This window comes from Oryctolagus cuniculus, chromosome 6 (genome assembly GCF_964237555.1).
Source record: "Oryctolagus cuniculus chromosome 6, mOryCun1.1, whole genome shotgun sequence".
In the NCBI taxonomy this organism is placed as follows: Eukaryota; Metazoa; Chordata; class Mammalia; order Lagomorpha; family Leporidae; genus Oryctolagus; species Oryctolagus cuniculus.
The window spans coordinates 63,582,145-63,609,425 of record NC_091437.1 but is presented as its reverse complement, the minus strand read 5'-3'; the positions used below and the strand labels follow the sequence as shown (position 1 = coordinate 63,609,425).

Sequence of the window (27,281 nt, the reverse complement as noted above, 5' to 3'; positions counted from 1 at the left end):
CCTTCTTCATGCTCCACGGAGGTCACAGGTCCTCTCCCCTTATGCCTTGGGGGCACGGCGGGACTCTCCCCGTCCTACTCCCCCTCCTGTAAGCCTTGGCCTGTTGGTCTGCAGCACAGCCTTCCTTCAGAGGCAGGGTGAAGCACCCTCCCCCATCACAGCACAGCCAGGTGGAGCCTGCAGGGGCTCAGACCCCAGGGGGGCAGCCACGGAGCCCAGAGGGTGGGGAGGAGGTGGTCCCAGACCCCGAGCCCCTGGCTTCTCCTCCTACCTGGCCCCGCTGGCCCTGGCCCCTGCCCCACCCCAAGCCCTGGCCGGCTCATAACTGAGTTGGTTCTCCGCCTCCCCTCCCTCAGTCAAAGGTGACAAACCAACGAGCCAGCACTCGTCCAGCCTGCCATACTTTTTTCAAGTTTCAGTTAGTTGCTATCACTTAAAAACCAGATTTCACTGAGTAATCCAGCATTCCAGTTTCTTGTGGAAGTCAGGTGACTCCAGGCCACATTCCTGCGTGGCCACCAGCAGCCAGAGCCGGCGTGGGCTGTGCCCTTCTGTGGGTCCAGTGCTCGCTCTCTGCAGTCCCACGCCTCCCAGGCTTCTGAATGGGAAGGAACGAGGTGAGGTTGACTGGAGGTCGCTGTACTCAGCCTTGCCCACTGCCCACGGTCACAGCACACAGGAGGGCAGGGCAGGGCGGGGAGAGCCCCAGTGAGGAGCCACTGCCCGGCCCCTCTCCAGTGAATCACTGTCTACTGCCAGCAGCGTCCCTGTGTCGCGTCCCAGCTCAAGCCTGCCTCTGGGGGCTGGGCTGCCACCCACATGGAGCTGGCTGGCAGGGGCGAGGGGCCACTCCACTGCCTATCAGAGCTGGGCCCAAGGCTTGAGGCTTCATTCCATGACTGTCAGCGTGGCCTTCTTTCCTGTCAAGCACCTCAGCTGAACGTGCACCAGGGGGTGGCGGCCTTGTCACAGTCCAACATGATGTTGAGGACGGTGCAGGGGGCCCCGGCCACCGACAGGGCTGTTCGAGAATCCACGCGGTAGCGCACAGTGCTCAGGCCTCCCTCCCGGTCCACCTTGAACTGCTCCTGGGAAGGGATGGAGGAGAGAGCATGTACTCGGGGCTTCGGGGGTGCCGCCCAGCAATCCTGCACAGCCTGTGGTCGGGGGGCCTGTGCTCCCCACAGACAGGACCCCTGCCTGAGGCTGTGGGCACGGGTGGACAGGGAAGCGAGGACCTGCCTGTTGGGAGAACAGGCCTGCTGGAGAAGACCCATTTCAGGGGTCCCCCTGGGATTCTGGCACCCTCGGTTGAGCCTACCCCACCTCCCGGTCTGTGTGGACCCTGAGGTCTAGGCTGACCCACAGTGCCCAGGACGCCCACCAGAGGGCAGAGCCAAACACAGTTTGAGATGAATGCCTACCTACTGACCTGGGCCCTGCAAGGGAGCATTGGGCCAAGAGGGCCCGCGGAGGGCCTGGTGAGCAGCTCGGGCCTGCTGGGCCCCCACAGCCCCACCTACCACCCGGGGAAACCAGCCGGCACCTGTTTTTGGGCTGCGATGCGCTTCTGGTCCCTCTTCCTCCAGGCAGGGTCATGCAGGTGGCGAAAAGTCTTGTACCCAGTTGTGATCCCCGAAGGGCGGAAAAGCTAAGGAGGCCAAAGACAGCGGGGTCAGGCCACCCCTACTGGAGTCCTGGCCCCCACCATGAGCTCCTCAGGGCCCCAGTGCCCGCTGGGAGGCCACAGGATTCCCATCCTCAGATAAGCAGATGGAGTACAGAGGGCAAGGACTGGTGAGATGACCCCGCAGGTCAGGGTCGGGGTGGGGTGGGGGCAGGTGTCACCCAGGGTGAGGAGGGAACCCAGGGCTGCTCACCTGGAGCCCAGCTCCTTTGATGCGCCGGTAGAACTCGTCGTCCTCGCGGCCCCAGCCCCAGAAGCGGTTGGACATCCCGTTACACTGCCAGAGACGGGCAGTGTCACTCACCCCAGCTGCTCTCCTCCCGCCCAGCCTGAGCCTGGTGAATGCCGGCTGCCCCCTGCGGGTTCGGGGCAGATGGACACTCAGCATATCCCAGTCCCTCTCCCTGGTCTTGGCCTTGTGGGGACGATCAGCATCTCAGACCACCCGACTGGCAGGGGACCTCTCAGGGCAGCCACGGACCAGCTGCAGGGCCAAGGCCTACCGACTTCTGCCTCCTCCCCACACTCCCACAGCTCTTCCTGCGTGCCAGGCCTGTGATGACACCTGCTTTTGCACCCATCCAGGGGCTTCAGCCATGGTGTGTAGATACAGAAGCCCCCGGCCTAAGCTCCTCCCAGCGCACCACCCCCGAGCCCCCAGCTACACTGACTCCAGGATGGGGCCAGGCCTCAGGCTGGCCCAATCAGGAGCCAGTGTGGCTCAGGGCTGGGACTCCTGGCTGGGCTGCTGGGAAGGGGACTCCCTCTTCCACCTGATGAGGCCTCGATGCCTACAACTGCAGTCACAAGCTCCTGTCCTGCACGCCTGAAAATAAACCCAGTGCCAGACGGCAGAGCTGGCGGAGGGCAGAGACCGAGTCCTGCGCACACTGCCAGGCGGGGTCACCCATGCCCGAAGCCAGGCCTCCCGCCCCTGCTCTCTGTGACACCGGGGCTTCTGTTTCTGCAGCAGCCGCCTGTTCACTCCTGTTCCTCTCACATCTCTGGCTGCTGCCGGCCTGGAGGCACTGCTCTGGCTCCTGACCGCCTCCCCGGGGCCTCACCAGCTGGTAGTGCTGCTTGGAGAGCAGCAGGATGCCGCCCACGTAGGTCTTGTAGTGGTAGAGTGGGTGGAGCTCCGGGGAGGCCACGTGGAAGGGCCCAGCCTCGGGGAAGCCATAGTCCAGCTCCTCGTTGAGAGGCAGCAGGTCCACGTCGTGCATGGCGATGTAGTCTGTGCTGTTGCTGCTCTCCAGGAAGCCCACGTTGATGAGCGCTGCCCGGTTGAACCTGTGTAGGGCGGCCAAGGCAGGGTGGGGGTGGCGAACTGGCTCCCGCCCTGGCACAGTGCTGACTCCGCTCCACTCATCTCTCCAGTGCTTACTGAGTACCTGCTATGTGCCAGACCCTGGTCAGCACCGGAGACACAGCACTGAGAATGCAAAGCCCTGCCCTCAGGGAGCGGAAATTCTCATAAATACGTAAGCAGGCAGACGGGGAGAGGACAGTGGGGAGTTTGGCAAGGCAATGAAGTCCCTTCCTGGGATGCCTGCATCCCACATCAGAGGGCCTGGTTCAAGTCCTAGCTCTGCTTCGGATGCAGCTTCCTTCTGACGTGCACTCCAGGAGGTGGCAAATGATGGCCCAAGTACTTGAGTCCCCACCATGTGTGCAGGGGACCCACATGGAGTTCCTGGCTCCTGGCTTCAGCCTGGCCCACTGGGGGCATGGAGTTCCATTTCCTGGAACGGGAAGGGCAAGGTGGGAAGCAGGACCAGGGTGGAGTGGGCCATCAGAAACTCAGCTGTGAGCATGTCAAGCCGAGGCCTCAGAGGGCACCGAGTGCAAGGCTGCCCGGGCAGCTGGATGTGCAAGTCTGGGCTTCGGGAGAGAGGTCTGTAGCCCAGGAAGGGAGAGCAGACCCAGGAAGCAGCAGGGAGACGGGAGATAAAGCCACGCGCCTAGACAGTGAGTGACCACAACTAGAAGCGGGGCTGACATCAAGCACTGAGCCCAGGGGGCACCAGTGCTGAGCTGAGGGAGATGGGGCAGAACCAGCCCAGGGGGTGAGCAGGGCTGGTCGGCGAGGGCTGTCCCACTCGCCAGGTGGAGGTGTGTTGGGAGGGAAGGAGCCGTCCGCGCCGTCCACTTGGCTCGGGATGGCCTTGGGGTTTACAGGGTGGAGGTGATCTCAAGACAGCCGGCTCAGCTGCGCGCTGGGGGTGAGCATCTGGGTGCAACAGGTCCACGAGAGAAGGAGGGAGCAAAGGGGAAAGAAGCGCGGTGACTGGGCGCTGTGGGCGCTGGGGGGTCGGGGCTGTCTTTCTCACTTCAGAATGGAGCAGTTTCAGTACAGCCATGTGCTGGTGTGAACACTCCAGGACAGGGCCACGTGCTGGGGTGCCGTCAGGGAGGGAGAGGGGTGCAGTGTCCAAGGGCGGCAGGAGCTAGGACAGCCGCCCTAGAGGGCAGGAGCACAGGGGCTGAGCACCAGCTGCAGACAGGCTGGCGGGACACGAGGCTTCCGGCAGGACTGAGTGCCTTCTTGGGTCAGCGCTCAGGGTCAGGGAGCCAAACAGCGATGGGCAGTGTCGGGGGCCACCCCCAGCTGCCCAGGGGCAGTGCAGAGCAGGCAGAGTCAGATTCGGTCAAGCCGGGGTTAGGCCAGGCAGGACGGGGCTGGGGGCTGGGGGCTGAGGGGGACGGGAGGGAGAGATTTCTGGGAGGGCTGTAGACTCCGGGCAGGGTGAGGAGACTGGGCCTGGGGCTGGAGAGGGGGAGGATCCAAGGACTCAAGTGTCTGAGTCTCTCCCAAGGAGGCAGGGTGGGAGTGTGCGATGACCACAGAGGGGCGCAGTTTTGGTGAGAGTGAGGACTTCAGGCAGCGCCAGGCTGTGGACAGCTTTAAAGCCACGGCCTTGACCCTCCCTTGCACCATCTGTGCTTTCCCCTCCTCCCTTCTCTCCGCCTCCTCCTGCTACCACACCTGGTCATCCCAGACGCTGCAGTGACCATCGGCTGGGCCTCTGGCGTTGTCTCTTGTCCTGGAATAATCTACCCCGCACACAGCAGTGTGACACTACAGCTTATATATTTTGGCTTTTGTCCATGGTTCCTGGCTCTTAGCTCTAAGACAGGCCACACAAACTAGAATTTCTCTGCCCCAAGGCATGTCCCACTTTAATCTTCTCCCACCCTTCTGTCTTGGAGCTGGCTATGAAGAAATTATCTGGTCTGGGGAGGGCACTGTGGCACAGGGGTTAAGGCACCGCTTAGTACACCTGCAGCCCATAGTGGAGTGGCTGGTTCGAGGCCTGGCTACAATGCTTCTGATCCAGCTTCCTGCTAATGTGCACCTGGGAGGCAGCAGGTCATGGCTCATGGGCTTGAGTCCCTGCCACCCACGTCGGGGACCTGGATGGAGTTCCTGGCTCCCGGCTTTCATCTGGCCTGGTCAAAGCCAGGGAATAAGCCAGGAGATGGAAGATAGTTTCTCTTTCTCTCAAATAAATATGAACAGACAAAAAGAAACTCCCTTTCTGATGGCAGTGGGTCATAAGCCCCCTCACTTCAGAATCGAGAAGGAAGGAACACTGCCCAGAGAGGCCTTGCTGGGTTGTCCCCTCAGATTATTGGCATTAGCTCAGACCCCTTTTGTCCAATCCAATCACGTTTCCACACGGCTGTCCATGCTTCAATGATGCCTATGCAATGAAGTCTCCATAAAGACCAAAAGGGTGGGGTGGGGGGAGCGGCATCGTGGTGCAGCAGGCTAAGCCAAGACACTTGCGTTCCACCTGGATGTCACTTCAAGTCCCGGCTGCCCCACTTCCGAGCCAACACCCTGCTAATGGCCTAGGAAAAGCAGCAGACGGCCCAAGTGTTTGGCCCCTGCCACCCACGTGGGAGATCCAGATGAAGCTCCTGGCTCCTGACTTTGGCTTGACCCAGCCCTAGGCATTGTGGCCTTCTGGGGAGTGAACCAGCAGATGGAAGATCGATCTCTCTCTCTCTAACTCTGCCTTTAAATAAATAAATAAATCTTTAAAACAAACCATCAGACCCCAAAGGACACGGTTCATGGAGCGTCTGAACACACGATAGCCCACAGGAAGGTGAACAAGAAGTCCTTCACGAGCCGAGGGTGTGCACCCACTCAACAGGGACGGAAGCTTCTGCACTCGCCACCTTGTGTCCTACCTCCTCTGGCTGCTCATTTGTAGCTTTTAGTATTTCCTTTACGATAAACTGGTGAGGGTAAGCACAGTGCCTCCCCAAGCCCCGCGAGACGCTCTAGTAATTCACCATCTCGAGGAGGGAACTGTGGGAACCCTGACGGGCAGCTGGCAGGTCAGAGCTGCCCAGGCTGGACCTCGCTACTGGTGTCTGGAGGAGGGGGCAATCTGGTGGGCTCTGACCCTCCCTGGGAAGTGCCCTGAGTTCAAGGACCCCCAGCTGGCACCCCTGCAGAACCTCCTGCTTACTTGCCCATGCGTGTGCAATCCCTGCACACCCAGTGGCAGGATGTGTACCACCCTGAGTGTGTTTTTCCCCAGATGCTCAGAAACAGCCATTTAACACGGAGACTAGATCAGGGCCCTCCCCAAAGTTCCTCAGTGAGAGGGGCTGCGCCTCCCGCCTCCCGCCACTGCACCAGGTGGCCTGCCACAGGTCTGAGGTTCCCGGGGCCCCGGGCTGCTGCCAGGCAAGGGCGGGGGGCCCAGGGGATGGGGCGTGGGGTCAGGAGGCAGTCCCTACCTGAAGTGATCCACCTGGTTGAGCACATAGATGTGGTGCTGGATCTTCTTCCGGCTCAGGAAGCGGTGCATGTGGGGCACAAAGACCAGGAGCTCCTCGAAGCGTTCACGGAAGGGCACCAGCACGGCCAGGCGGTGAGGGCCCCAGGACGCATCTTCTTCCCAGAGCTCAGGAGGTGGCTCTGGAGGGCAGGCCCGGGGTGGGCCCGGGGTCTCCTGTCCCTGTCCCCCGGCTGTCCGGGCCACGTCCCCGGAGCAGCTGAGCTGCAGCCAGAGTAGGGGGAAGAAGCCCAATAAGAGACAGGCAACGAAGAGGTGGAAGACGGAGCACTTCCGGGAGAGGCCGCTGGGGAGCAACCTGGACCTGGGACAAGAGCAGGGACGAAGTCGGGCGGACAGGGCCAGGCAGGGCCTCTGGCCTCCCGACAGGTGGGGCACATGTGACTGATCCCTCCAAGCGCCTTGGAATTAGTGCAGAAGCAACTGGGACGCTCTTGCTGAGACTTCTACTGGGCTCAGACACCTGCCCCCCACTGGAGGCCCCGCCGTGCCCCACCCCCTCCAGGGAAGCCCTCCGTTTCCAGGCGGCAGAGCTGCCCTGCTTCCTCAGTGCACCTGCCCTCCCCACCACAGTGGCTCGACGTCCAGAGTCAAAGGCAGCAGCCCCACCTCAGAGAGGTGCGGCCCACTGCTCCCAAACCTGCTTCCAGCACCTTCACCCCAGCAGAAGGCCTGGCTTCATCCCAGAAACCCCCCCCCCGCAAGACAGGGACACGAGCTGGCATCAGGCCCAGGCGAGGTGACCAGCAGCGAAAGGCCCGAATGGACAGGAGCGGTTCACCGGACAAGTCTCAGTGACAGCCCATGTGACAAAGGAATGAGGGACCCAAGAGGGAAGGAAGACAAGGGCTGGCTAGAGCACCCAGGCTCATCTCAGAGACTGAGTATCTCAGACACGGGGCTGATGTGGGGTCTGTTCTTCTGGCTAACAGAGAAACGGCTGAAATGCGCCTGGTTCCTGGGCCTGCCTACAGGGTAAGAACCCAGAGGAGGGCAACCTCTTCTATGCTTCCTCCCAGTCCCAAAACACTGCAAAGCAACCCCCTTGCAACTCCTACAGCTCAGCAGTTAGCTACCAGGCGTGTGTGCTCCCCGGCCTAAGTGCCCCTTGGACCTAACGCCGCCCACCAAGCCCACCAATGCCCACCAATGCTGTGATCTTCCCCAGTTTATAAGACACAGGCCACCCAGCTGCCTTCCCCCACCCGGCCTGCTCCTTCACCGCGAGTGGCCTTCTTTACCCGCCTGGAAGTCCCGGCCCACGGCCAGCACTGCCCCCTCCACCATGTCCTCTCCTCGGGCCTTCCCTTTGGTGTCACGTGTAACCGGCTTGTCGGGCCATGTAGATTCCTGTCTGCGGTCCCAGTGCACAGGCCACACAGCAGAGGGCTCGCTAAGCAAGTTACAGGCAGGGTAAAGCTGTCAGGGCACCCTTTCAGCCACACACGAAAGCCAGACCAACAACTTCTAGAGACACAACTGCCAACCTAGAAGCCAGCAGCCGTGCAGCCCGGCCTGGCCTTCCACACAGCGAGGCCCGCTAGGACGCCATCTCAGGGCCTCTCACTTACCCCCCGTCGTCCTGTGGAGGTGGCTTCCGCCGCACAGGCGCAGAGGCCAGGCCCGCAAGTGGTCTGGGAAGGCTGGAAGCTCTACAGAGCCTCCCTCGCCCTCTGGGCTCCTTCTCGGGGCGGGGCGAAGGCGGGGGAGACAGATATGGGATCGTATCCCTCCTTTGGGAGAAGTAGTGGGCATTACCCAGGAGCCTGGCGTGCTCTGGGCCTGCATGCACTTTCACGCTCCGTTCCCTCCCTCCGGGTTCCACTCCCTACCAGGATCACCTCCTCACAGACACTCACCCTGTGCTCTAAGGACCCAGACTGCTGAGCGCCCGAAAGGAGCCAGTGGACACTGCGAACAGCTGCTCCTGGCGCCACCTGGTGGCGAGCCGCGCATCTGCGGACCCAGCTCTGCCAGGCCCAGGCCACCTGGTTCTGAGGGGCTGTCCAGATGAGGCTTTGTCTCCTTTATCAGTCACTGACCAGGGCTACTAAGAGGTGGATTCCGACCCAGGCAGCCTGGCTCCAGAGCCAGCATTCAACTGTCACCCCAGCCTGCAGCTGTGGCACGGGTGCTTGCACCCGTGTCAGGGGCACAGAACTGGCCCTGGTAAATTTTCTGGGAACAGTCATGGAAAGGGATTGAAAACAGAAACACCTCCAATACCTTTTCCTTTCTTCTCTCATTCAAACCCTTGTGACACAAGATCTGGACGACCCAGCTGCTTTGGTTACGGCACCTCAAAAGTGCCAAGGTAACTGTCACCTCCCCTGTGGAGGCGTAAGCCCTATGCCAAGGGTTTTGCATATATGATCTCCGCTAATCCCCACAAGGCCTCTGCAGCGTACAGATATGATAATCCCTGGGAGAGAGATGGACAGGCTGAGGGCAGAAAGATTAAGTGCTCTGTTCTGTCACATAATTAAATAGGATTCTTGGGACACAGGGTTGGTGCAGTGGTCAAGACACTGTCTGGGGGGCCAGTACTGTGGCGCAGCGGGTCAAAGCCCTGGCCTGAAGTGCTGGCATCCCATATGGGCATCGGTTCTAGTCCCGGCTGCTCTTCCGATCCAGCTCTCTGCTATGGCCTGGGAAAGCAGTGGAAGATGGCCCAAGTCCTTGGGCCCCTGCACCCACATGGGAGACCCGGAGGAAGCTCCTGGCTCCTGGGTTCAGATCGCTGCAGCCAATTGGGGAGTGAACCAGCAGATGGAAGACCCCTCTCCGCTTCTCCTCTCTCTGTGTAACTCTGACTTTCAAATAAATTTTAAAAATCTTAAAAAAACAAAAAAGACAGCTTGGGACAACTGCATACCATGTTGGGGTGCCTACGTTCCAGTCCCGGTTCTGGGGTGCCTACGTTCCAGTCCCGGCTCTGCTTCCTGCAAATGCACACCATGGGAGGCAGCAGTGGTGGCTCCAGCGCCCGGGGCCCTGCCACCTACGTGAGAGTTCCAGGCCAGGTTTCGACCTGGTGGGGCCTGTGCAGCCTGGCTACTGGGGACACATGGGAAGTGAAGCAGATAGCAGATCTCTCTCTCTACATGGCTGTGCCCACTAAGTCCCAGTCTTCGGCGCCGGGCGAACGAGGGCGAGTAAGGGAATGAGGCGCGGAGATCACTACCCCGTGTTCGTGAGAACCTGGGGGACACGGCTGAAGCCGGAAGTGCCGCTGTCCCCATTCTGCGTTAACGCGAGCCGCCAGGAGCTAAGGTCTGCGCCAGCCCACGCCGCACACACGGCAACCGACCGAGCTGTCGGCGCGTTCCTCTGCAACGGCCGGGGAAGCAGGAGCGAAGACAGGCCGAGCTCGAGGCCACGGAGAAAGGCAACACAGACCCTCGAAGAGGAGAGAAAGAGCCGACGGCGGGGGTCCACTGCGCGGGCTCAACCGAGTCGGACCCACGGCCAGATGGCGGGAGAGGCCGGCGGAGAAACACGGACACGCAAGGAGACGCATGATGGGAAAGGAAGGACCAGAGAAACGGGGAGCGAGAGACCCTACACACAGCGACCCACTGGGAGGACCACAGACCCTCAAGAGACCCGCGGAGACGGGAGACGCGACGAGCTCCGTCCGGCTCCCAGATTCCGCTGGGCGGTCCCGAAAGGAGCGGCCCGCTCCGGCCGCCGCCGCCGCTCACCTGCCGTCCTCCCAGGGCAGCTGCGCCGCTTTCCTCCGGGAGGGGAACATCGTGGGGGCAAACGGCGCCGCATGGGGCTCGCGCTCCCTGCCCGGCCGCCCGGCCTCCCGGGCCTACGCGGCGCCTCCGCCTCCCGCCCCGCCCAGGCCCGGCCGCCCCGCCCCCCTTGTCCGCCGGGTCCGCCGGGTCCGCCGCTCCGGCCGCGCCGCGAGCCGCGCCTCCAAGGTTCCGCGCGGGCCAAGTCCTCGCCGCCTCCAGGACGCCCAGCAAGTCACTGGGCTGGGACTGGACTGAGATCGCAGACTTCCACTCAGTCTTACCCTGCACAAGCTCGGGCGGCCGGGCCAAGGCCAGGGACTCCCCAGAGCAGGCGCTGGGAACCAGGCTCTGCCAATTCGAGCATGTCCTCACCTAGGTGTATATGTGGTTCCTAGTCTGTATGAGGATGAAAGGGGAAAGCGCGCGTCCACTCAGAACAAAAAGCCATCCCCGTCTCTGCGGGGATCAATTCCAAACCCCGCAATGGGCGCCGGGGACTGTAGACAGTACCGAACCGGAGGCGAGCATATTCTATGTTTTCCTGTATGCCCTGCAGTGATGCCATGGTGTTAACCCCCTGCTCCCACGTTGTATGGCCTGGTGCATCTTCTGCATCATTGTTCCTGTGCCTTGGGACTTTATAAGCGACAGCACTGCACTGTTCGGGAGGTTGCATATATGGTGTGGATGTGCTGAACGAAGCGCAGGGCACAGGGGACAGCGAGATTGCATCGCACTACTCAAAACGAGCAATGAAAATCTGTGACTTGTTTATTTGGGGTTTTCTTATTTTTGATATTTTGGATTGGCTACAGAGTGAAACTGTGGAAGCTGCAGGCAAGTTGGGGCTACTGTACTTTGGCAGAGTTGAGGTGACAATGGAAGTACCTGCCTTTCCCAGGGAAGGGAAAGCATCATCAGACTCAAATCTCTTCTTCCAGGCAAACTTTCAGTTTCCTAGTAAATAGCTAGTGTCCACTGAGTTCTTAATAGGTGACAGCCATTGTTCTAATTCGTAGCTCCATTAGCTCTTTTTTAAAAAGTTATATTTATTTGAAAGGCAGAACGATGGAGAGGTGGAGAGAGAGAGAGAGATCTTCCATCTGCTGGTTCACTTTGTTAGTAAAATAGTGCCATCTTCCTAAGCCCAGCCTGGCTTGAAGTCAGGTGACCAAGTGGCCCAATCACAAGTGTCAGCTCCACACCCACCCTAATGGGATTTGCCGCTCCCACTTCCTTACCTCTGCAAAGCTATATAAGCCCTGTTCTCCAGCACAGGCTGCTGTTCTGTGCATGGGGCAGCAGCCTGTCGGGTTCCCCTCACCCGACAATAAACCTTTTCCCTTACTCTGGTGTTTGGTGTGTTTGTGGTGGCCTTTCACACTTCCCAAATGGCCACAACAGCCGAAACCAGGACCCAGAAACTTCATCCAGCTCTCCCCACTGTGTGACGTGAGCCAGTTATTTAAGCCATAGTCTGCAGCTTTCCCAGGCACATTAGCAGGACCTGAAGCAGAGCAGTCAGGAGTCTAACCGGTGTTTTTAGTGTGGGATACCAGCATTGCAGGCAGTGGCTTAACCTGCTGCCCCACAACAGCCAACCCCTACCTCACTCATGAGCATTTATCTCCCAAGGTCAGGGAACCGATGCACAGAAAGGTCAACTTGGTAGTTTGGTTGTGCAATCTTCCCCCCATCTACCTTCGATCTTAACCACTCTGCTTCATGGAGAACTTCACTGTGGGTGGGAAATTAACCATTGCCAGCAACTCCTTTCGCCTTTAAGCCCTGAGGTATACCCCCTCTCTTCATTCCCCTTCCTGTTGGGCAACCTGTGGTCTTTCTTTAAAAAAAAAAAAAAAAAAAAATCCATAACCTGGGATGGCCATTTGGTCTACCAGCGGAGTGCCTGGCTGGTTCAGTTCCTCAGAGGCAGTACATGATAGCCCAATTACTTGAATCCCTGCCACCTACGTGGGAGGCCTGGATTGAGTTCCTACCTCCTGGCCCCAGGCCAGCCTGGCCATTGAACCACTACAGGCATTAAGGGACTCTGTTTCTCTGACTCTCAACAAACAAAAAAACCCACCAACCCATAGTTTTTAGCAAAAAGAAAAAGTTTATTTGAAAAGCAGAGTTACAGATGTCTTCCATCTGCTGTTCACTCCTTGAATGGCCACAATGGCCAGGCCAGAGCCAGACCAAAGCCAGGAACCTGGAACTGCATCTGTCTCTCACAAAGGTGCAGGGACCCAAGAACTTGGGCCATCTTCTGCTGCTTTCCCAGGGAGCTGCATCAGAAGCACAGCAGCTAGGACTCAAACAGACACCATACGGTTCTACAGTTCTACAGAATCCCTGACCGTGTTCCTCAAACCGTCAGGGAACCATCACAACACAAGTCTGGGAGTCAGTCCAGAGAAGCCCACAAAGATGTGAGACTAGATGCTGATACAGAATCCAGAACAGAACAAGGAACCAGGAGTCGGTGGTGTGGCAGAGCAAGTTAAGCCGCCTGACACCGCATCCCATGTGCGCACCAATTTGAGTCCTGGCTGCTCCACTACAGATCCAGCTCCTTGCTAGTGGCCTGGGAAGAGCAGCAGATGGAAGATGGCCCAAGTGCTTGAGCCCTTGCATCCATGTAGCAGGCCTGGAAGAAGCTCCTGGCTTTGGCCTGGCCCACTCCTGGCTGTTGTAGCCATCTGGGGAATGAACCAGCAAATGGAAGATCCCTTTCTGTCTCTCCCTCTCTCTGTAGCTCTTTCAAAATAATCTTTAACACACACACACACACACACACACAAAGGAACTTAGGTATAATTAAGGAAGTCTATATCAAGTATGAACTTTAAACAATGCATTGTTTCATTAGTTTTAACAAATAAATGCATCATATTAATGCATGTCAATAGAGAAGTATCTTCACAATTTTTCTGTAATGCTGAACCTATTTTTTAAAAAAAGATTTATTTGTCTGAGAGGCAGAGTTAGAGAGAGATAGACACAAATCTTCCATCCACTGGTTCACTCCCCTAAAATGGCTGCAATGGCCAGGGCTGGGCCAGCCCCAGGCCAGGAGCCAGGAGCTTTCTCCTGGTATGCTGCGTGGGTGCAGAGGCCCAAGCACTTAGGCCACCCTCTGCTGCTTTCCCAGAGGCATTATCAGGGAGCTGGATCAGAAGTGGAGCAGCTAGGACCCAAACTGGCACCCATGTGGGATACCAGCATTGCAGGAAGGGGCTTAACTGGCTATGCCACAGCATGGCAAGGGTATTACCTAAAAAGAAATTGGAGGCCTGGGGCCAGCACCATGGCGTAGCAAGTTAAGCTGTCTGCAGCACCTGCATCACATATGGCCGCTGGCTAGAGTCCCAGCTGCTCCACTTCTGACCCAGTTCCCTGCTATCGTGCCTGGAAAAGCAGCAGAGGGTGGCCCAAGTGCTTGGGCTCCTGCACTCACGTAGCAGACCATGAAAAACTCCTGGCTCCTGGCTTCGGTGTGGCCTAGCCCTGACTGTTGTGGCCATTTGGGGAGTGAACCAGTAGGTGGAAGACTTCTCTCTGCCTCTGCTTCTCCTTCTCTATTCCTCTGCCTTTCAAATAAATGAATCTTTTAAAAAATAGTAAATTTTAAAAATGTGGAGGCCTGGGTGGCAACATGAGCTCAGATGATACCCTCCTGGCAAGTCAGTAGCCCTCAAACCTTGTTACCCAGCAGGGTAGTGAGCCATGCTCCTCGCACCCCCCAGCTGGAACAGCCCCCCAACCCACACCCCCACACCAGCTGGGCGCCTCTGCCCCACCAGTTCCTTCTATCTAAATCCTTCCTCTGCTTCAGTCCTTGCTGAAACCAAGCCGTGGAGTGCCTCATCCCCACCAGCGCAGGGCCTCAACCCATGCACCCTGCTGCCCAGGCCCCTGCTTACAATCCTGCCCACCCGTTGGGAGAGGGAGGGCATTGCCCACGGAACTGGCATAGGGAAGTGGTGTGGAGTTGAGCCCAAGCCCGTAATGTACTTGTCTGATGGTCTGGGCCAACTCAAGGCCCCTGCTGCAGGAAGACATGGAGGGGACAGAAGAAGGAGGCTCACAGGGGGGGGTTCACCCTGGAGCGTGAGTGCCAAGTGCTTTTTGCCCTAAAGAACAGATGTTCTCTGAAATGCCCTGCACCATCCGCCTGTGGACACTAACTTCACACAGGACAAGAAGTCAATGTTTTTAATTGGGAAACCAATGTAACAAACCTAGACTTATGGCAAATGAAACCAGTAACTAAGACTCTGCAGGCCCCGTCCCCAGCAAGCACCGTGGCCCCTGCCTGGCCTGACCCCAGTTCCTCAAGCCCCAGGAAGGACTAGCATCTGCAGAGGCCAGGGTCGATGTCAGGGCCACCTTCCCTCTGCCCCCTCAATAGCTCAGCAGGCTGGGTCTGAGAGAAGAGAAGCAAGGCTCCTGGGAAGTAGGGAAACCACAGCCACACCCCACCCCGCTCAAAACCCCAAGTTAGCAAAGGAAGACAGACTTGCCCACCCCTCCCCTTCCCCATAACAGCAGCCTCACTCCCTGATCAGTAACACTGTGATTCTGAGGTGCCAGTGGGGCTCCGAGGGGCTTCACCAGCCCCTGGTGATTACTGCAAAAGGCCCTGAGGCCTGGGGGAGGGGCAGGCCCTTGCCCCACCACCTGCTCAGTATTAGCCAGTCAAGCTGCTGCCCTCAGCTTGCACCTGGGGTGCCTGCAGCCCCTCTCCCCTCCAGGTCCTACGGCTGGGAACCAGTCCTCCTGCCAGACAGAAACCAGTTCCAGGAGGTCCTTTCTCCCAGCCTGGGAGAAGGATGGCCTGTGAGGCCTGAGACGCCTACACCAGCTTCTTGGCTTCAAAGAAGCTCTTGAGGTGCCGCATCTGCCAGACACCGACGGCCACGAGGATGAGGGTCTGCAGAATGGACCACCACAGCACCCGCTGGTTGGTGCTCTCGCTGGTCTGCCGGAAGCGCTCCTCTCGCCACTGTGGAGGGAGAATGGGAGGTAAGTCTGAGCTGGCCGCCTCTGAGGCTGCCCCAGGAGCAGCCAGCTCTGCCTAGGTTACAGCCAAGTGCCTGCCAGGATCACTGCTGGGAACTGTCTTCACCCGCAGCAGCCAGATGGCCTCACACAGCCACTCACGTCCTCTAAGTCTGCGTCCTCGTGTCAGGCACGGTCCTCACCCGGCCTGGCACCTGGAGGAAGGATGTGGCCTTGCACTAAGCCCTCTCACCGGCCTCCCAAACTGCTGCTTGAGGACTGTGGATGCAGCTTGCAAACTGGTGGCCTGGAGGCTGTGTCTGGACTTCCTGTGTGGTCTAGCTCCTGCATGTTTCGCCAACGTTTCAAACCCAGGAAAACGTCACATAAAATAACCCAAGTCGCTGGTTCTTCTTGAAACCACGGAAGATCTGAAAACCCGGGGCAATGGCTGTTCCTGTTCAGAGGCCGCTGCCCTGCCTGCCCTGCGGTGAGCGATGCATTCACGGCCGCATTCACGGCCTCTGTCTGGTGCTTGGTCACCCGTGAATGAGACCCCCGGTCTAGCAGCACCTGGAGCCATGGACACAACCACCCCTGTCCTGCCACTCTGTGTCCAGCTGCAATCCGGGGCAATGAAAGCCTATGAAGCCTGTGCCCCTTCACAGAGGAGACGGTGACACCCCCACCCACCTTAGCTGCAGGCCCGCGCCCTCGCACTCACCCGCTGGTAGTTCTGCTCCTTCTGGATCTGCTCCACCTGCTCCACCAGCTGCCGCACGCGCAGCTGCAGCTCACTCAGCTTGTCCTTGGCAGCGATTTCTGCGTAGTCGTTGGCATGTTCACCCACCTGGATGTCCAGGTGGACCCTCTGGGGACAGACAAGGGAGATGAGGGGGATCAGGCAGCCCTGTGCCATTTTCCTGCCAGCGACTGACAATTGAGACTTCCTGCCTTTGTCCATTAAGCCAACAGACTGAGGCCTCCATCAGACCCAGCCGTCCAGGGCTCAGGGCACACAGGAACGGCAAGCCTGGGCTGCTGCGTGGCTGCCACTCAGCCACTGTGCCCTAGATGTCTGCTGAAAACCAGTGCATTTAGGAGACACAGAACGTGACAGACAGCAGGCACCTCTTCTCCATGGGCTTGCTGTCTACACTTTCAGGTACTGAGGTCAATTGTTATCTTCATTGGGTGACGATGCTTCTTGTGACACATCAAGCCACAGCCTGAGGCCGTCACAACACCCATTCACGGCACTTCACTCACCACATATGCGCTGTGTCATCACATATCACCGCAAGAAGCGTCTGGGTATGATACCAGATATTTTCAGAGTGAGACCACATTTGCCTTTTTATTATTAGTTGTTGCTAACCTCTTACTGTACCTAATTACACATCAGACGGTATTGTCGGTGTGTGTATGCAGGGAAGAATGTAACAGATGCACAGGAGGACTGTTCTGCGCCGTCCTCAGTGCCAGGCATCCACTTGGAATGCACAGAGACACTCCTAAGTCTCAGCGACAGAAAGAAACCAGAAATGCAATTCCAAAATAGGCAAAGGACCTGAATGGACATTTCATCACCAAGGAAGACCGCCAAATGGCTAGTAAGCCCCTGCGAAGCTGCACACCACCACTGATCAGTAGGAAAATGCAAATCAGAACTCCGGTGAGAGACCACCTCACACCCACTAACTGGGAGACAGACTAACCGGGAGACCCCTACAGTGCCACCAGTCCCCCCTCCCCGCCCCCGGACAGGGCACAGGGGCTGAACCGGGAGTGCCAGAGGGGCCCGCTTACCAGCATGCCTCCGGCAAAGAGGGAGAACTTGGTGGAGTTGGAGTGCAGGCAGATCTGGTGCTCGCCAGGGGTGTGGGAGGTGAAGGTGAACCTGCCTTCAGAGCCATACTGCCGGGCCAGGATGACCTGCAAGAAGCAAGACGCTTGAGCGCGCACGAAGGCCCTAGGGACCACGAAAGCTGACACGGGGCACGCCCCTCCAGCACCGAATGACTGGCAGCTGCTCAGAGCAGAGCTCATCTGAGAACCTCTGGGACTGACATCGGGCTGGCCAGGGGCTGCTCTCGGGAAGCGCCTTCTTGTATTCTGATCCTTTCAACTCTTTCCGTGCGGCATTTTATTAAATGAAAAGTGGTGGGAAGTGGCAGCTGGGGGGGGGGGGGGGGTGTCTGGTTTCCACCACGGCCATGAATCCGCCCGCCGCACCTGCCGAGGGATGTGGCTTGGCGGCGCGGCGCGCAGGGCGAAGCTCAGGGCAGCAGCCCGGAAACTCCGATCTTCCCCACGACACCAGCTGTCTCTGCCACACGAGCACAGACACAGAGAGGAAGTCCTAGCGCCTGCGTGGCGCGAAGCTCACCTTGTCCTCCGGGTCCTTCACCTCCACGAACATGCCCAGCCCGGGGGTGGCCGGCTGGTACTCCTCCCGCTGCTTGTCATACAGCTGCGTCCGGTAGTTTCCTGCGGGGAAGCGGGGCGCGCACAGCTCAGAGCGGCGCCGCGAGGCTAGCGGAACTCACAGTCCCGCACCCCGCTCCCCGCCCCGGTCTCTTCCCAAACTCTCCCCTACACATCCCGCACCTATGACCATGGTCTCGTCCGGAATCTCCTCAATAAAACACTTCTTCTCCGTCTCTCCGATGTGGAAGTAGAGCGTGCTACCGGGGGCCGCAAACCACAACAGCAGCAGAAGGGTTCGTATCACCCAGCTTAGCCTGGTTCCGGGTCGGGGTCCGACGACCCGCACGCTCTGTTCCGCAGCCATCTTGCCCCACCTTCCCGCGCAGGCGCAGCAGGTCCAGCCACGTAGCCCGGCCGGCGCCGCCGCAGTGTCTGCCGGGACCGCGAGTTCCTCCAGGCAGACTACAAGTCCCGAGATGCCCCGCGGCCTGGCGCGGCGATACCTGATTGGGGCAAGGCTTCTACTCGGGACGCAATTGGGGCCCCAGAGTCATTCTTTTCCTTTATCCTCTTGTCAGCAAGGCGGACTGGCGACTAGTGACGGTTACTGGCCTTTTATAGGTGATGAACCGGAGGTTTTGAGATCACTGAGCAGGATTCAAATCCAGGATCTCTGACTTTCTTTAGAACAGCAGCTGCCGCTGTCGATTTTGGACGGATTTATTATCCCCGACATTCAAAAATAATTTTTTAGAAAGCCAAGGTCTGCCTCCATCATTGTTTTTGTCCCCAAACTCCATCAAGTCCTAGATCTCTCCTCCATCGTCCCGAGCAGCCCACCCCCACCCCGATCGCCGTCACAGGCGTGGGCGCGGGCCCGCCGCCTCCATTTCTGGACCAGGCGGGTGGTCGCGGGTCAGATCAGGGAGGGTATTGGTGGGGACCCTGGGACAGTAGGAACACACAGGTCCTGAAAGAACCTGCCTCCGCGAGAAACGGCTTGCCAGGGATTGTACAGCAAGGGTCCAAGGCGTGGCCAGGGCCGGCGCTGTGGCTAGCAGGTAAAGCTGATGTAGGCAGGCAGATAGGATAAAATGGATTAGATCTGGGAGCTGGAAGACCACGCCTTCAGCACGGCCCTGTGTGATCTCAGGCCCCTACCTTACCCACCTGCCAATCAGGCTATGTAACCACGCCCCTTGGGCAGTGGATAAAGGCTTGGAGCATGGTGGGTCCCTCCCTTGTTCCCCATGCCTTTGGCCGGTGGCTCCCTGCTTTCCTGCCTGGGAGCACCCCACCTGCTCTCTGCTTGGTATGGACCCGACTTAGCTTCTAGGCCTCTCTTTCTCCCCTAAATAAAGCCCTCACTCTCCTTGCATTTCTCTCACTGAATAAAATCCTTTAAAACTTACCATGTTGTCTCGTCTATTTGAGCCAGTATTCAGAATTCTTCTCTCACTACGTGGCAAGAGCCCACAGGCTTATAATATTGAAAATTATTAATAAGCAGTTCAGTAGCAAAGCCACCGCCTGCAGTGCCGGCATCCCATGTGGCCTCCTGTTCAAGTCCCGGCTGCTCCTTTTCTGATCCAGCTCCCTGCCAATTCGCTTGGGAAAGCAGTAGAGGATGGCCCAAATTCTTGGGCCCCTGCACCCATGTGGGAGACCTGGAAGAAGCTCCTGGCTCCTGGCCTCAGATCGGCAGAGCTCCAGCCATCGTGGCCAACTGGGGAGTGAATCAACTGATGGAGGACCTCTCTCTTTCTGCCTCTCCTTCCCTCTGTGTAACTCTTTCAAATAAATAAAAATCTTCTTTTTTTTTTTTGATAGGCAGATTTAGAGAGAGAGAGAGACACACACAGAGAAAGAGGTCTTCCTTCCGTTGTTTCACCCCCCAAATGGCCGCTATGGCCGGCTCGCTGCGCGGATCCAAAGCCAGGAGCCAGGTGTTTCCTCCTAGTCTCCCATGTGGGTGCAGGGCCCAAGCACTTGGCATCCTCCACTGCCTTCCTGGGCCACAGCAGAGAGCTGGACTGAAAGAGGAGCAACCGGGGACAGAATCCGGTGCCCCAACTGGGACTAGAACACAGGGTACCGGCGCCACAGGCAGAGGATCAGCCAAGTGAGCCATGGCGCTGGCCTAAAAATCTTTTTAAAAAGATGAACAAAATTCATAAATCGTTAGCTAGATTCACCAAGAAAAAAAGAGAAGACTCAAGTAATAATATCATACATGAAAAAGGAGATAGTACAACCGACATTGCAGAAATGCAAAGTGTCATTAGGGATCATTGTGAACAGCTATACACCCATAAACTGAAAACCCTAGAAGAAATTTCTGGGCATATATAACTTACCATGAAAACCACAGCAGACCGATGATGAGTAATGAGATTGAATCAATAACAAAATGTCTCCCAAGAAAGAAAAGCCTAGGACAAAATGGTTTCACTGCTGAACTCTACAAAACCTTTTAAAAAATTATTTGTTTGGCAGAGTGTTGGGAGGAGAGAGAGAGAGGGAGAGAGAGAGAGAGCTTCTGTCTGTGGATTTACTCTCCAAATGGCCACAACAACAACCAGGGTTGGTACTGGCCAAAGCCAGGAACCAGGAACTCCATCTGGGTATCCCCCAGGGGTGCCAGGGGCCCAGGCACTTGGGCCATCTTCCACTGACTGCTTTTCCAGGAGCTTTAGCAGGGAGCTGGATTGGAAGTAGAGCAACCAGGACTGAAACTGATGCTTTTATGGGATGCTGGAAGGCAGCAGCTTAACCTGCTGCACCACAATGCCAGCCCCACTCTACCAAAGTTTGAAGGAAGAACAAATATTAATTGTTCTCAAACTATTGCAAAAAACTGAAAGGAAAGGAACTCTTCCAAACTCATCCTACGAGTTTGATTCCAAAACCAACAAAAACACAGCAAAAGAAAACAGTAAACCAACATCTCTGATGGACAGAGACGCAAGATTCACAACAAAATACTAGCAAATTGAATCCAGCAGCACATAAAGATCACTGATTCACCATGACCAAGTGGGATTTATCCCAGAGATGCAGGAACGGTTCAAGTACACAAATCAATAGATACAATACATCACAGAATGAAAGCTAAAACTCATACAATCATCTCAATAAATGTAGAAAAAGCAGTCAATGAATCCCACAGCCATTCAAGATAAAATTACAGAAAACATTAGGTACAGAAGGAGCACAACTCAACAGAATTAAGGTTACGTACAACAAGCCCATGGCCAACATTAAACTGAAAGTGTTTCCTCTAGGATCTGGAACCAGACCAGGATGCCTGCTCTCACAGCTTGTGAGAGATCAGGCAAGGCAAAGGAATAACAGACAGATGAGGAAGAAAGAAGGAAGCCAAATGACCTGTTTGCAGATGACCTGATTCTGTACCCCGAGAAAAAGACTCCACGAGGATATTATTGGAGCTGACAGATGAATTCAGAATTGCAGGACACAAAATCAGCACACAATGATCAGTAGCGTTTTTATACATCAATAGTGATTTCACTGGGAAATTATAAGAATAATCCAATTCACTTTAGCTGCAAAAGAACAATTCACCTTGGAATAAGTTTAACTAAGGATGTAAAAACCTCTGCAATGAAAATTACAGAACACTGATGATTAAAGAAACTGAAGAATGCACAGAAAAATGGAAAGACCCCCATGTTCACAAACTGGAAGACTTCATATTATTAAATGTCCATATGCTCAAAGCAGTTTGCAGATTCTGTGCAGTCTCCATCCAAATACCAACAGCATTCGCTACAGAACAAGAGAAAAACAATCCTAGAATTAATATGGAAGCACTAAAGGCCCTGACTAGCCAAAGCAGTCCTGAACCAAAAAACAAAGCTGGAAGCATCACAGGACCAGATTTCAAACATACTACATAGCTATTGCATGATGCTAGCATAAAAGCAGACAGACCAACCAATGGAACAGGATAGTGACCCCAGACATGAATCAACATATCTACAGCCAACTGATCTCTGACAAAGGTACCAAAAATGCAAACTGGAGAAAGCGCAGTCTCTTCAGTAAATGGTGCTGGGAAAACTTGATATCCACATGCAGAAAACTGAACTTGACCCTTACCTTTCACTAATCAAACAATTACTCAAGGGACCGGCGCTGTGGCGCAGCGGGTTAACGCCCTGGCCTGAAGCGCCCGCACCTCATATGGGCGCTGGTTCTAGTCTTGGCTGCTCCTCTTCTGATCCATCTCTCTGCTATGGCCTGGGAAAGCAGTAGAAAATGGCCCAAGTCCTTGGGTCCCTCCATCCACGTGGGAGACCTGGAAGAAGCTTCTAGCTCCTGGCTTCAGATTGGCGCAGTTCCAGACATTGTGGCCAATTGGGGAGTAAACGATCAGATTGAAGATCTCTCTCTCTCTCTCTCTCTCTCTCTCTCTCTCTCTCTATCTTTCTCTCTCTCTGCCTCTCCTCTCCCTGTGTAACTCTTTCAAATAAATAAATAAATCTTTAAAAAATCTACTCAAGGGGCCAACACTGTGGCGTAGTGGGCTAGGCCTCTGCCTGCAGTGCCAGAATCCCATATGGCTGCCGGTTCGAATCCCGGCTGCTACTCTTGTGATTCAGCCTTCTGCTATGGCCTGGGAGGGCGGTGGAGGATGGCCCAAGTCCTTGGGTCCCTGCACCCATGTGGAATATCCAGAAGAAGCTCCTAGCTCCTGACATTGGATTGGCTCAGTTCTGGCCATTGTGGCCATCTGTGGAGTGAACCAATGGATGGAAGACCTCTTTCTCTCTCTGCCTGTCTCTCTCTCTCTCTCTCTCTCTCTCTCTCTCTCTCTCTCCCCCTCTCCCCCTCTCTCCCTCTCTCCCTCTCTCCCTCTCTCCCTCTCCCTCTCCCCTCTCTCTCTCCCCCCCTTCTTTCTCTCTCTGCCTCTGCCTCTTTCTGTAACCTCTCAAATAAATAAATAAAACCTTTTAAAATAATCAACTCAAAGTGGATCGAGACATGAAACTACTAGAAGAAAACATAGAGGAAACATTTCAAAACACCGGCATAAGCAATGATTTTTTGGGGGTAAGAGTCCCAAAGCACAGGCAATAAAAGCAAAAGCAGCCTGAGCCACACCTCCCACCTGGCTCATCTGGTTTAGCCAGGCCCCTCAAGCGAGAGCTGTGTCCAGGCCAGAGCCTGCAGCTGAGCTGCTGGCAGCTGTTGGCTCTCCGGTTGCTGTACCCCTGTAGCCAGGCCTGACTGCCCCAAATGGTGCAGCCCTGGGTGCTCTGCCCCTGGGCACGCACTGGGTGGGGCCATCAGTGGGGGCTTCCGTGCTGTACCCTGTAGGCCTGACATCACACAGCAGGGGTGAGGGGTAGCAGCAGGTGCAGTGTGCCCTCACTCCTGGGAGAGAAAACAGTTTTGGGGGTGTGCCAAGTATCAGGGTGACTTTAAGCTTTGTGAGGGTTTTAATGTGGAGCTGAGACAGCACACACTTGCAAATACATCAGTGTAAGCAAGAAGTTCTGGGGCAGGCATCTGATGTAGTAGTGAAGACAGACGCCAGTTGGGACCAATCAGAATGCTTGGGTTCATGCCCAGCTCTGAATCCTGACTCCAGCTCCTGCTAATGACACCCCAGGAGGCAGCAGGGGATGGCAGAAGCAGGCAGGTCCCTGTCGCCCCCAGGGGAGACCTGGATTGAGCTCTTTGCTCCTGGTTTCAGCCCCAGCCAGAGGACCTGGAGGGCTTTCGAGAAGTGAACAAGTGGATGAGAGTGCTTTCTCTCTGGTCTGCCTCTCTCTCTCAAACAAATAAAAATAAATAAATAGATTTTTAAACAAACATAAAGGACTTGATTTCACATATGGGAAATTTTAGTGCTGGGAAAAAAATGTTTCACAAATAAGTTCAACATGAAGAAATGGAAAATTGAATTTCATGACCAAGTTACTTTATCCTAAAAATGTAATTGATAATGGAAGTATAAAATGTCAAAGCATCAATTAAACCTCTCTTTGTAAATTACCTCCTTGCTTCAGAATCACAGAGGATGAGGGTGTTCTTACTGAGACGGCACAGGACTGGGGACTGGGAAAATGAGTGTGTGGCCTCCCTAAATCCATTGTTGTGATGTTAGTGTTTGAAGTGGTTTTCTGGGACGGGTGTTGTGGGGTAGCGGGTTAAGCTGCTGCCTTTGATGCCAGCATCACATACAGGCACAGGTTCGAGACCCAGTTGCTCCACTTCTGATCCAGCTCCAGGCTCATGCACTTGGGAAAGCAACGGAAGATGGCTCAAGCCCTTGGGCCACTGCACCCATGCGGGAGACCCAGAAGAAGCTCCTGGCTCTTGGCTCCGGACAGGTCCAGCTCTGTCATTGCAGCCATTTGGGGAGTAAACCAACGGATGGAAGACCTCTCTCTCTCTCTCTCTCTACCTCTCTCTGTAACTCTGCCTTTCACATAAATAAATATATCTTTATATTAAAAAAAAAAAAGAAAAATGAGGTGATTTTCTTCCTCCCAAAAAAGGGTCCTACCACTTTTTGACGTTGTTACATTGGAGACCAAATTCCAAGGAGCCTTGGAGGGAACAATTCCACTTCAGTGACACCCAGACCCTGAGCTGGTCCGCTCAGAAACCTTGCCCCCTGTCCGTAGCCAGAGGGATTTTTCCATGGAGAGCTTCTGACCTCAGGAACGGCCTCCCCTCAGACCAGACAGTGGATGCTCGTCCTTGCTGTCCTCAACCTCAGATCTGAAAAGCAGGAAAAGAACCAAGAAGAACTGAAGCTCAGCATGGGCAGCGTGGGCTCCCAGGCTCAGTGTCTTCCTGCATCTACTATATAACAGCACAGTGTCTTTTTTTTTTTTTTTTAAGATTTACTTTACCGGGACTTTAAAAAAAAAAAAAAGATTACTTGCTATTGCTTATTATTATTTGAAAGGGAAAGCAATAGAGAGAGGGAGGGAGGATGGGGAAGAGAGAAAGAGCGCGTTTCCATCCCCTGGTTCACTCCCCAAATGACTGCAAAGCCCGGGACTGTGCCGCGCGGAAACCAGAAGCCCAGAACTCCATCTGGGTCTCCTGCGTGGGTGGTAGGGGCTCAAGTACTTGGGTCATCTTCTTCCCAGGCACATTAGCAGGGAGTTGGACAGGGCCTGAGCGGTTGGGACTCAAACCACTACTCCAATATAGGATGCCTGTCTCTCAAGAGGCGGTTTAACCAGCTGCGCCACAACGCCAGGCCCTGCTGTGACTTTTTGAGCTCAGAGATGAGACAAACTAGAAGAGCTATCCTCAACCACTGTTAGTGAGCACCATGCTGGGGCGCCCAAGCCCGCCCTCCGGGGCAATGACGGACTAGGAGTGGTCATGGAATTTAGGATTTCCTCGTGGTTATGGCTCGTTACAGCCAAGGACACAGATTAGAATCAGGAAAAAGATGAACGGGGCAGAATTCGGGGATTGGGCCTTTGGCTGGGCTGTACAGCAGTGTTTTTTCTCTCTTGGAAATAAGGTGTGACAACATGTGTTGAGTACTGCCAGCCCAGGGAGCTTGGTGCCCCAGGGTTTTCTGAGGGGAGGGGGTTGCCCAGGCATGGAGTGTCCATATGACTGACCCTCCAGAGGTCAAAACGGATACAGCGTGGCGTGCCCTCTACCATAAACCCCAGGCTAGCGTAAACTCTATCGCATGGTACGGGACATACAAATAAGCTCTTACTAGGCAGGATGTCCCAGGGGCTTAGAGGTGGTCTCCCTGGAGCCAGGTAAGGGCTAGTTCCTGTGAAACAGGTGGGGTTGGAACACCACATACCTTGTAAGTTAACCCCTACCTCACAGAAACTTAAGCTACAGAAAAGTCAGTTCTAGGGCAACTAATGCTCTTTTATTCAATAGAAGCGGCAAGCTCACTTATCTGTTTCCACTAGTGTCAAAAGTGAAGGCGGGGGGGGGGGGGGAGGCAGCGCTGTGACGTAGCGGGTAAAGCCGCAGCCCATGACACCAGCATTCCATATGGATGTCACTGCTTACAGTGCCAGCATAGTGCTGGTTACAGTCTGGCTGCTCTGCTTCTGATCCAGCTCCCTGCTAATGTGCTAGGAAGCAGCAGATGGTGGCCCAAGTGTTTGGGCCCCTGCCACTCACATAGGAGACCCAGATGGAGTTCTTGGCACAGCCCTAGCTGTCGTGGTCATTTGGGTAGTGAACCAGTGGATGGAAGATCTGTCTCTCTGTCTTTGTCTCTCCTTTCCACCCTCTTTCTATCACTCTGCCTGTCAAATAAATCTTAAAACAAACAAACAAATTGGGCCGGTGCTGTGGCTCACTAGGCTAATCCTCCGCCTGCGGCGCCAGCACCCCAGGTTCTAGTCCCGATTGAGGGCGCCGGATTCTGTCCCAGTTGCTCCTCTTCCAGTCCAGCTCTGCAGTGGCCCAGGAAGGCAGTGGAGAATGGCCCAAGTGCTTGGGCTCTGCACCTGCATGGGAGACTAGGAGGAAGCACCTGGCTCCTGGCTTCGGATCGGCATAGCGCGCCAGCTGCAACAGCCATTTGAGGGGTGAACCAAGGGAAAAGGAAGACCTGTCTGTCTGTCTGTCTGTCTGTGTCTCTCTCTCTGTCTAACTCTGCCTGTCAGAAAGAAAGAAAGAAAGAAAGAAAGAAAGAAAGAAAGAAAGAAAGAAAGAAAGAAAGAAAGAAAGAAAAAAGTTAATCGGGTCGGAGTTGTGGTGCAGTGGGTAAAGCTGCCAACTTTGATGCCGGCATCACATATGGGCATTGGTTTATGTCCTGGCTGCTCCACTTCCAATGCAGCTCCTTGCTAATGACCTGGAAAAAATCAGCAGAGGATGGTCCAGGTGCTAGGGCCTCTGCCACCAACGTGGGAGACCCGGAGAAGGCTCCTTGGCTTCCTCAGGGCTGCTGAAGCTATTTGGGGAGTGAATCAGTGGATAGAAGATCTCTCTCTCTCGCCAGCCGTGGCAGCCATTGGAGGGTGAACCAACGGCAAAAGGAAGACCTTCCTCTCTGTCTCTCTCTCTCACTATCCACTCTGACTGTCAAAAAAATCTCTCTCTCTCTCTCTCTCTCTCTCTCTCTCTCTCAGTAACTCTGACTTTCAAATAAATAAATCTTTTTTTTTTAAAAAAAGTTAATGGAGGGGCCAGTGCTGTGGTGTAGCGGGTTAAAGCCCCAGCCTGCAGTGCCGGCATCCCATATGGGAGCTGGTTCGAATCCTGGCTGCTCTTATTTCAATCCAGCTCTCTGCTATGACTTGGGAAAATGGTGGAAGATGGCCCAAGTCCTTGGGCCCCTAAACCCACGTGGGAGACCCTAAGGAAGCTCCTAGCTCCTGGCTTCAGCTCAGCTCTAGCCATTGGGATCATTTGGGGAGTGAACCAGCGGAATGGAAGACCTCTCTCTCTCTCTCTCTCTCTCTCTCTCTCTCTCTCTGGCTCTCTCTCTCTGTAACTCTTTCAAATAAATAAAATAATTCATTGGGAAAAAAAAGTTAATGGAGATGCCTGTTCCCATACAAATTTTCAGGGAATATATTTCTCAACTTAAAATGACTTTGCTAGGGCATTCTTTGC

General features: G+C 55.6%; 2 protein-coding genes across 2 annotated transcripts; both read right to left on the bottom strand.

Moving 5' to 3' along the window:
• Positions 1-388: 388 nt before the first annotated feature.
• Positions 389-10,366, bottom strand: B4GALT7 (beta-1,4-galactosyltransferase 7). Its single transcript, XM_002710432.5, has 6 exons — positions 10,209-10,366; positions 6,446-6,808; positions 2,752-2,977; positions 1,881-1,964; positions 1,547-1,651; positions 389-1,088 (listed from the first exon to the last, which is right to left on the bottom strand). The coding sequence occupies exons 1-6, from the start codon at positions 10,256-10,258 to the stop codon at positions 933-935; spliced, it is 984 nt and encodes a 327-aa protein (XP_002710478.1). The 5' UTR covers positions 10,259-10,366; the 3' UTR covers positions 389-932.
• A 4,088-nt stretch (positions 10,367-14,454) lies between these two features.
• Positions 14,455-18,124, bottom strand: LOC100351987 (transmembrane emp24 domain-containing protein 9). Its single transcript, XM_051843683.2, has 5 exons — positions 17,865-18,124; positions 17,644-17,744; positions 17,064-17,189; positions 15,979-16,125; positions 14,455-15,258 (listed from the first exon to the last, which is right to left on the bottom strand). The coding sequence occupies exons 1-5, from the start codon at positions 18,046-18,048 to the stop codon at positions 15,109-15,111; spliced, it is 708 nt and encodes a 235-aa protein (XP_051699643.1). The 5' UTR covers positions 18,049-18,124; the 3' UTR covers positions 14,455-15,108.
• Between the last annotated feature and the right edge of the window lie 9,157 nt (positions 18,125-27,281).